This window comes from Opisthorchis viverrini (assembly GCF_000715545.1).
Source record: "Opisthorchis viverrini unplaced genomic scaffold opera_v5_218, whole genome shotgun sequence".
NCBI classification, from domain to species: domain Eukaryota; kingdom Metazoa; phylum Platyhelminthes; class Trematoda; order Opisthorchiida; family Opisthorchiidae; genus Opisthorchis; species Opisthorchis viverrini.
Genome location: NW_008751877.1, coordinates 136,935 through 147,988, shown reverse-complemented (window position 1 = coordinate 147,988; position 11,054 = coordinate 136,935). Strand labels below are relative to the sequence as shown.

At 39.4% G+C, this 11,054-nt stretch overlaps 1 protein-coding gene across 1 annotated transcript in view; it reads right to left on the bottom strand.

The window, feature by feature from the left end:
- Positions 1 to 388: 388 nt before the first annotated feature.
- The window catches only part of T265_08461 (hypothetical protein), a gene marked incomplete at both ends in the record, with an annotated part of 38,732 nt that continues 28,066 nt past the window's right edge, over positions 389 to 11,054 (bottom strand). Inside the window, 2 exons of the mRNA XM_009174273.1 lie at positions 389 to 1,048; positions 6,525 to 6,649. Of these exons, the coding sequence (XP_009172537.1) occupies positions 848 to 1,048; positions 6,525 to 6,649 (326 nt within the window). The remainder of the gene's footprint in view (positions 1,049 to 6,524; positions 6,650 to 11,054) is intronic.

Genomic DNA, 11,054 nt, shown 5'->3' with positions numbered 1-11,054 from the left:
AAAGCCGTTTTCTACCAATGAACACATTGGTTCTTTGTCATACAGGGCGTATAACTTGGAAACATGGAATGCACTTTTTTAAGGGGTGGTGCATCCAACTATACTAATCTAATAATTCCAGTCGTTTGCCCCATTTCCTTTTTTAAGGGTTTCAGGGTTTTGGCACTCTACAAATGGGGTATTCATGTATGTCATTCTAGTCACGACGTCTGTAGATACCAAAAGTTTTGCATTTCCAAGATGTCCTTCGTTATCTTGCATTGAGGGAAAGGTTGCAAAATCAGGTCCCCAGCTTCAGTAATTTGCTGTGTACTTAAAACATATACAGAATGTGTGATAAACAGGGTTCTCAAAATCATGAGCAACCCCATTAACGAAGACCTCTTAGAGCGTTCTTCGTGAATGTTCTTTTTAACACGGGTGACTGTGCTTAACATGCTGCCAAAAGACAGAAACATTTCACGTTGATCACATAATTTACCGTTATTAGATATTCACAAAATATATCAATTAAAATACACGTGTCAATGGATCGATTTAAGGCGTTCAGAGTGAACATAATCTGCATTGGTGATTCATAGGTTCATTCGTGTTTTGGAGTAAATGAAACTTTGCAGACGGAGCTAATGTCTTCGTCGATTCGAGAAATGTTTGACGCCGTTGCAGATCATTGTCGCTTCTTTGGCATTGAGATTATTTCGAAAGTTCTTTCCATCATGACTTAAATGTTCGAAATTCTCGTATGGATGTGGGCATGGTATATCTGTTTGGTAATATGTTTCCTCTTGTGAGTGTAAAAGGTCTGACACTTTGTTACCTGCACTGGAACAATTGTAGTGATTGGTTTTCAAGCCTTTACTGAGAGCCACTTTTCGCAGATTTCGTACGGAGTGCGCTGATTGAATCCACACGACTGTGTTTGACGTTTGTATCGACAAATAGAGAACCGATCACGACAGGCCAACTCGTTTGGATTTGGCGTAAGCGCAACGTAGCACGTATCTGAACGCCGATGGTAGATAGGATTAATTCGAAGCACTCGTTGAATCTAAAGAAGGAGTAGAATGACATGATAAATGGTAATGGTTTGCTTCCTGGATATGATGATTTATCCTTTCACAGCATAGCATCTTTATGGATATTTATCGAATGAAAAATACTCGAAGATGAATACAATTAAGGTGCTTTATCACACTTAGTGGCTTTGAAATATCTGTATTATAAAATGACGTACTCCCATTCTAGTTCAAAAGTGGTGTCAGCTCTTGATGGCTTGCTCCTAGTTAAATACATTTCACTAGCTAATGTGAAGGCGTCAATAGTACAAATCTAGGCCTTAGGTTAGCATGAAATTTTCCAGCAGATGCACGCACATGCGTAGACTTCATGAAACGATGGACTTAGGTAGTAATTCTGCCAAATGTTCGCATAAGCACCCAATTTGAAGTATACTTCGACGGTTGATCTGTTAAAGGTATGCCAACAAACTGTGATGTCAGATAACAAATATCTTCATGTGGTTCTTCGTGGAAAGGTACACCATGCACTCCAGTTAGCCGTTCAAACCAGGGTTGCCGTGTTCATTTTCTGACATCTAAATAATCTGTCACCTGTAACCGGATCCTTAATACATGAAGTAAAAGAGGCTGATGCTGGGGTCTAGCACGAGAAACGATCTCTGCTTAACTACACACAAACACTGGACGGCGATACTATTGGTGTGAACTGATGAGTCTTGATTTTTTTATCAAAATCCGTCATCCCAGTTGTTGTCTTTCCCACGTGTCCAATTTTTGTATTATCTCAGTTGGCCCGTATTGCATCAAAACATGCTTTGCTTCTAAGCGTTTGTGAACCCAGACGAAATCCGGAAAACGAGCTTTTAGTTTCAAAATTTTCCCCAGTTTGTTGTTTTATTAATTCAGTGACAATCCCGCAACACTGATATGTGGGATCAAGAACATTCGGCAGCTAAGTGTTCTCACATGAATCGCAGACAGCCTTTTAATTTCATCAGGGGGGGGGGGCAAACCAGCAGGTCAGTACGACCCGGCTTATTTTCCACCATTACTTGTTACGCTAAAATGTCATGCTTAGAAATAGGTGACAATTTGCACCGTAACGGTTTGCTTTCCTGCAATAATGTGACTTAAATGTGGGAGTTAGGCTAGGAGAAGTAGCAAGAAAAGGTCCAGTGATCTTTATTCAACCAATCGATCGGAGCTTTTGTCAGAAGCACCTTGGAGCGTATCAAGCACTGATTCATGGATGAACATATTGCCAGGTATGACAGCACACGAGCGAGCCTTTACCTAAGTAATCAGGTCGCCTGAACGACCGTAATGCGAAGCATATCTTGCGCGAACATTTGATCCTGCTTCACCTTTGTACAAATGGTCAGTGGAGTTGTTGGATTAATAGTGCAAGCTATTTGCCAAAAGATGCTCATAAATTATTCCCTATTTGTACGCACATGAAGGTGGGTTATATGTTTTTGTGTATATTGAACACGCATCTGACCATTTATTTTATTTGATTAGCTCTATGAAAGTGTTTCGCGACCGTGTGCCGGGCAACTTGCGGGTGCTTGGACGTCCCAAAGTAGACCCACAATAAACATCGATCGATCGTTCCCAGGTAGGTCACTGAAGGGTTTCTGGTTGTGTTTCTAAATGTACTTTACCCCAGCTTGCAAGTGAAAATAGGTACAAAGTTCAATGATACAATCCGATAAAATAAGAGAACGGTACAATTAGACTTGTCACAGTCTCATAACAGAATGGTTTACATTGTTAGAAGGTGGGAGATTACAGTAATACTTGAAATGCAATTGAACATCGCCTATTGAGCAGGCTAACGTTGTTCCGGCTCGATTATGCTAAAATACTTCATATTTAGCCGATTGACTCAGTTTGGTGTTTTGCAATAAACTCTTTTTTTGAGTACAGGCATTTATTCAAAATTTGCACTCTCAGCTAGACAGTGTGTAATATGCAATGCATATTACACGAAATGTAGTCAGGAGCTCAGGAAGATGAGCTCCTCCAAATGATTTGAAAGCTGAGGAAATGCAAAATGCTAGACTAGAGAACAGGAGATACCTCAGAGGGTCTGGTTGTGATGTGAACAGTTGCACAACAAACTATCTATGAAAAAGCGAACGTTTATTACGGTCTATCCATTGATTCAAGACAAGCTGTTTTCTGTAAGCAGTGTAGCAGGGGAAGAAAAAGTATAAGGACAATTCACTGCAATATAACATGAGATAGCTTAATCATAGAAAATATGAACGGAAAACGATTGCGCACTCCGGCGGGTTGGTGGGAGAAAACCATGTCAGCATACTGGATAATGGTCCAAAACAAAATGGCACTATCTAATCATTTATGATGTGTCACCTGTTAATTAGCTCTAACAAATGAGCTGAGTTTGTCTCCGTGCTTCAGAACACACGTGCATGGGCATTCTCAGCATAGTTCACCTGGTCTTCAGCCAAAAAGACCACTGTATAAGCTTTACTAATCTGCTGATTATGTTTCCATTCTATATTGTACTTATAGCACCAGAGGACTCACCTGGAACCCAGCTGAATCTCTTGGTTATGATGTTCTCAGCAACCTTATGAGTAGTACATTACAAATATATACATGTATCGCGATATTTCAAATATCGACTGAAACATGAGGCGGCCTGGTGCAGCACATTCAGTTGCCTGAGAACATCATAAACGAGAGATTCAGCTGGGTTCCAGGTGAGTCTCTCGAAAGAACCAAATTAGTTTGCAGATGAGTGTATATTCGCTAATTTCGTGCAATTCGGTTTCAAGTAGAACATAAGGTTGGCGGAAACCCGGGGACTGCGCCTACCTGAGGAGCTCCAAGAAGGGCGAAACCGGTCGTGGGCTGTCGATGGATTTTCAGCAACCTTATGAGTAGTACATTACAAATATCAATATATTTTTGTTTTAAGTCCGTCTTACGCATCAACCGGCATTCGAAACTATCATATGGAAATTAGCATGACATAATAGCTGCGTCACAACCACGACCATACAGCAATGATATAAAGTTTTAACATTTTGCTTGGAAATTAGCTAAGCTACAAAGAATGCAATGTGTTGCTTGGAAACGCGGAAGACTCTATTGAATTCGCTGGGCCGTACAACGTTCCGATACAAGGAAACTTGAGCAGAAAATCAAACTTTCAGCATTATGGAGAGCATGCTTTAGGAACATGAGAGACTTAATTAGTTAAATAGCACAAAGCAAACATTTCTTTCAGTTACAACAACACGCGCTTTTACACAATCTGCAGCTATTTTCAATTCATAAATCCGTGCTTTATCCCTCGGCTTTCTACTGAGAGAAATGCACTTGGAGGTCCGATAACAAGATCAACTGGGACTCAACAAGTTTTCCAATTTTATTGCTGCATAAATGGTTTTGATCAAATAAACATGTTCGAAAATATTTGAACGTGGGAAATGTAAGTACTTTTTCCTCAATATTTTTTTCCATCCCTTGTCAGAAATGCTCTTACGCGTGCGTACGCTAATCGATTGCATGCTGTTTCTTGACTTACTAGAAAACGCGGGTTCCCCGCTGGGATTATTACATGAAAACGTGCCCAGTTAAGTTTGATTAGTAGCCATGTTGATATTTGTGGACGTCTGCCAACTTAACTTTCCAAACGTTTTCGGGCTTTTCCTTAAAAAAGTCTCCTACGCGAAGAAAACAATTGCCCTAACTCTAGTCATCATGCGCACAACCTATTGAGTGGTCATGCGTTGCTATCATGAACGTAAAAAACTTTTGAACGTTACCACCTGAGGTAGATTAGTCCGTTTAAGCAGAAAATATGCATTGGATCGCTATTAGAACGAACCATACTTCCATTTAATACTAAGCACCTTTAAATATAGGATTATTGCTTTTCACCTTTATTAGGAACGTGACAATTTGGGATATCCACCTTCCACATACAGCCTTGTCGTTTTTCTTATTCGAGTTTCTCTCCCAAGCCAAGGCGGGAATTCATTCCTGTTATCACCGTGATAGCCATCAGCGGTAGTGAAATGGATTCCTGACCTGATAGCTATGTATACAAATTCATTAAAATTTTAATCCAGCAATGCTTTTGTTTCGGAAATGAGGCAGCAAATAAGTAGAGATCAACTTTAGAAGACTGCGTCTAAGCGGCTCAAATCAAGCTGAACCATCCAGAAAGTCTCCAGCACATCAATCACGCGAATGACCAATCGGATAGCTTGGACAATTCGGTCAACCTGACCGTCAGACAACTGGTCGATATGCCTTACTAAGAGGACCCGCACACCACTACTCCTGTAAAAATTAAAATGCCCAGTCTAAGATGCACACATCAATACTGACAATGAGACATCCTGCAGGAACGCATGATTAGACCATAAAGGCTGGTTCTACATTTTGGACAGCACAAGTCTCAATAACTACATAATTTCAGACTTCGGCAATAAAAAACTGACCAACTGGCGGATTGACAATGAGAATTCGATTCCCAAGTTAAATAAATCACTTATTGATTTTGACGAAGATGTGCGTTTTTGCGTAAAAAATCGTCGAATGAACTCATATTAAAGCGCCAGCAGAAATTTTCTATTATTGTTATTATCTTAATTCATGAACAAAAAAGAGAAATATGCACCAGTTATTCGAGACTGTTGTCAGTTAAATTGTCAGCTCATGAGAATGTGAAAATGCATTTCATTTGATCGGACTAAAAGCTCGCATTAAAATTAGCTTAAAAACCTTCATCTTTGACCATAAACCTCATTTGATTTTGTGGTTCAAAGCGGTTGGCTAAACACCACCACGATGAACGAGACCCGGTGTTTTATCACACCCCCGAAATATTCAATTATCAAGGCGTTCATGCTTGATAACCCTCAGACGAATCCGACATATACAGTATATATTTGTACGTATAGCTGTAGTTGTACGGTAGTATACGGACAGAAGTAAGATAGATTTGAGAGTAACAGGTCTGCAACTGGTATGCATATTGTAAATTAAGATTTCGGTGAGCACATGAACATTTGTATACTGAAGTATTTGTACTTTTCAGCTTCAGACAATAGTTTTCCCGTAATCACTTAGAGTTCCTCCGGCATTCATGCTTATTTCTACAAATTGCTTCAAAGTTTTACAGTTTTGCAAAAAGAAAGTGTCTTCGTTGTCCTTACCTCTCAAGACGATTCTTTTTTCATTTCCCCCTACAAACAATTGATTATATTTGGATTTTGGCACACAAATGAGACTTGCTCATTTTATTTTTAGTGGGCCTCTATTGTCAAAGGATCTGTTGACGGTTGTGCAAATTCTAGAGTCTGGGAGAATCCAATAATTCGGATTGACAGAGCTGTGGAATTGAGTACATTCTTGAGAAAATTTGAGATATGGAATGTTGGTTTAGGGCGCATGAAAACTATTGTTCTTTCATCGACAGAGCGTGTATCACAATTATTATTAAAACCTTGGTTGACGTACTTTACAAATTCCACAGTATGCCTGATATTTGAAACGCAGATGACGTTTCTGTTGTCTTGTCACATCATTCCATCTTGCTTTCCATGAACAAGAGTCTACGTTTGGGACTCCGTCCTCATAAAGTCCTGGAAAAATAAACACTACAATGTTAGCATATCTCGAAAGGGAGAGGTGCTAAAATTATAGTGGTGTTTCGAAAGCATTTCATGAAACAAGAGAGCTGAAAGAACTAAAAAGAAGAGTTTGTAGAAATAGTTGGAGCAGCCATGCAAGTTCAAAAATATTTAGGCAATGATCAACAGTGAAATAAATATTATTCGAAAATTTGTTTTTAAACACCATTAGTCAAAAAATATGAAACTGTGAGGAAAAGACAAAGTATCAACTTTCATCCGCTTTAGCTCAAAAATCTACTATTAACCAATTTGGTCACAAGTCTGTTTTAACATCACGCTGGTAAAAACTACAAATCTTTTTTCAGCTATACTTTGAGCAGTACATTCCATGACGTGTCGTTCATGTAGCACCCATTTGCTGCCTAGCTGACAAACCACGAGAAGGGGGCACGAGGGGTGGAATACTTTCAGGATGCTCAGGCCTAGACAGGTAATTCGAGAAGCAGAGGTCAGGTTCGAAACACGGACCTTCTAATCACTGAGCCATCTGACCTCCCCCATTGCGAGTTATGGTGAACCCTGATTATATTCAAATTTTCATTAAACTTATATTAAATCAGCTGCACTATTTTAGTTACATAAATGACCGCAGAAGGAAAGTAAAACGATACAATGAAGAATAAATTAGGCCAAACTCATATGAAATCTATATCCTCAAAAGCCAATAAAACTAATATGCGCAAAATGATGACTTGTTTTTTTATCCAAAAATTCTCTAAATATTCGCCTGATACTTATATTTTTGCCATGATAGCAAATAAAATATTTTACCTCATTTTCCTGCTGTATATTTTACGTCTCATGAAGATGTAGTCCGTATGGTTTTTGTGAGGTAACAACGGGACTTTTTTTAAAATCTGAAGCACTAAGTTACTGTCAATCAACTTTTTGAACACTGATTTATGAAAGTGTAATACGATTTTACGGTAGCAAGCCTCTATGTTTTATAGTTCACTTGTAGTTTTTTGGCAGCAATAATCTTATTATTGCGTATTTGAGGGACAAAATTCAATTTCTTTAAAAAACACTTAATTAATAACAGTCAGATACACGAGTTACTTCTGTGAGTAAGATGTTTATTTCGAGATGTTCAATAACTGACATTTGTTGTTTCCCACCAAGCAAAAAGTCGAACTAATATACAGCATATAAATGTCAAATATGTGATTGGTCCCTGAAGCGTCTTTGGCGAAAAATTTGACGCAGACTAGATTATCGCATATTCAAGCCAGTTCGTCAAATGGGGCGATCAATTTTGTAGCGTCTTGAGACCATGGGGTCTATAATAGCCTAATTCATACATAAATCTTTTCCCTATTCGTGATGGATGTCCTTCACCGAAGTAGAACTAGCACGCCTAGATTCTTCAAAAATTCTTTGGTCGGGATGGTGGTTGCTAACTCTCAAATACCTTCACAGTAAACTAGTTATTAAGGCGGAATTTGTCAGGCATTTGAAAAGAGAACACTGCGACAGTTTTCAAGTAAGGAGACAGTTCGTAGGCTTCAAAATTGTACATTTTGACCGCGGACCAATGTAGGTTTTTAAGTCTGCTCTTGCTCACAACGCCAAGTCTAGGTGTAAAATTGGTTAGCCTGTAACTCCGAAGCCTTGGCCTTGTGTAGTAATGATCGCCGTTAATGTTGCTGCCGTAGAGACTTTGTCTTCTTGCAGCGTTATTTTAGGGATCTGAGTAATCCAACCGACATTTTACCATCTGCCGGCGGAAATCATGGGTTAACAGAAAACACGGTTAAGATTACCTGCGTCTCTTACTTGCTGCTATGTCCAGTATGGCCCTCAAAATGTAAGGTGATGCTTCTTGTAGCCACTATACGTGCCGATTACAATACAGAAGGCACTGGGAACTAGTGGAATACTATTCGTATCATGGAAGATGTGTGAGTTTTAACTGTAGTGTGGCAAATGAGGTCGGTTTGCAAATCTCTAGGTCTCGAATTGTGTTTGTTAATTTTAGACAAATACAACATGAAAGCGTTATATATCTGATTCTCAAGGGACGAGTATGGTTGCATGGTTGTGAGGCATAGCCTCTGGTACAGGAACTGAGATATTTTCAGGTCTTCCACGCCCACTGTCTTAGAACCGTCTCATGTAAACTTGTTCCGATGAATGTGTAATGGGATATGTAGTACGGGAGTGTTTGGTTGTGCCTGGCGCAGCAGTATGAATCAGATGACGAAAAGCATGAGTGCTGTTGGTGAAACTCGGCTCCCAAAGTTCCAACATATCGGGTTGAATACGCCGCAAGCTTTAGCTGCCAATCGGTGCCAATAATGCTTCTGTTGTCAGTAGTTGCTTGAATTGCCTAAATGGGAATGATTGTGGTAAGCTAGCACTAAAGCCCCGTCTACCCACTTTTTTTCGACCCAAAGCAGTGGAGCATCAGTGTTAAACACTGATCTTGTTTTCTCGATGACGGTGACAATAATGATGATGAACATGCCTTATCCAGTCAAAGTAGCTCATTTTTGACACTTATGACTTCGTCTTTTTTTGCGCGAGTTCAAAGAATTTCTTGAAAAGCAAGCGACTTTGCTACTAAACGCTGGTAGCAGGTTTTCAAGCAGAACACTGTATCTTGACAGGCTTGTCGAAAGCAAACCAGACAGCGCAAAGGCGAAAGTCATCCCGGACCTGAAAAATCAATAAATGCGTGCCTTGCAACCAAATGTAATCACATCGCTTGTTTTGGAATTCCTCAAAAGTAGAGCATCCCGTGCAACCGAATGTGGTACCTTGTTAAGGGTACTATGGAGTTCGTCGTGTAAGAAACCAGAGTGGTTTTAAACGATGGATGGCTATTAGAGCAAGAACTTAGACACCTTATTATGTGCTTGTCTGTATCAAATAACTTACAACAATGAGAGAGAGAAAAATATCGCCCTACCTCGAACACCGCAAGGGGCAAATAATTGACCTGTAACGAAACGCATTCGTTTAGAAGAGATGCCTCATGTTGATACAAAGGAAGGATTTGAAAAACTCTTTGACGTTAAGACCTAATGTGGGCTTATGAATGGACACCTATATATTTTGAGGCATATTGATATAGAATATTGGATATATTATTTCGTTCTAGGTATATATTAGAGAAACTCATTTTGTTCTAATAAGGTAGGTTACCTAAAATACCTCGGAAATTATTTTGATTTGTGTTAACCGGTTGGAAAAAGAAGAAGGAGATCACGAATAACAATAAATGAGACACAGCTATCTGTACTAATGGATAAAAGAACTTGAGTTTTTCTGTCGTACAAAATGCCCATGAGCTATTTAATTTCACCCAAAAACGTACCAGACATCCGATAAAATGAAAAAATCACGTACTATTGGAGAATCAAGTTCATGCACCTCACACGGAAATCTTACATATGCTGAAGTACATTATGCTTGTTTTAGCAGTGTCATTCGTAGACAGTCGCAAACTAAAAGAGGAAATCCTGGGCGTCTCAGCGTACTTAAACTCACCTGTTATCAGATATACCTGTCCAAGATCAGGGCCGGTTTGAAAACGGTCACACCTGTACATGATCCTACTGTAATGCGTCGGATGAAAAAACTGTTTGTTATCCTGAAAAAAATGGCAATGGGAAAAATTAAAGTTTTAAATGTTAATGAGACACATGAAATGGATTAATTTATTCAAAAGTTCTAAGCTTTGATGTCAAATAATGGGCAACCGGATAAGTGCCATGAGGACTGTTCTTTGCTTCCCAGCATCCCAATTTTGCACCAGTAAATATTATGTAGGCTCGCAAAAGTAAAATCTTCCGTGAAAACTATGCCAATACTTCACGAGAGCAAAATATGCTCATACTATTTTCGGAAAGTTCTGTATGATGATAAAAAACGAGAAAGGCTTATTGGTAGTCTGGTCGAAAATGCATGGTGGACACAAATTCAACTTTCATTCAGACAGGTCATGGAAACCCGAACGAATATCCCCGATTCTGTACATTGCGTCGCCACTAGGCAAATACAAGGGAAGTCACGTGGGCCCCATGCTAGAAGGTGTGTTTCGCTACTTCCTTTTGGCTGGCATCCATTAGAATTCTGGATGAAAAACGTAATACCTCGTGCTAGACAATAACTCTACTTGCATGACACGTGTTTATGCCACCATAGTTGGTGGCGACGGATCAAGAAAGTTACCTGCTCCAAAAATTGTTTGATAAATTTTTGGCGCCAGTTTCAATTAGTGGTGGTTCAAAAAGTTTCCGAAACTCATTTGCTCCGTTTTCCAACGACCTACTATGTAAGCTAATTGGCAAGTTACTTCTGGAAGAGTAGTGAACACCTGATATTTGATTATCCTCCCATTATATGAACC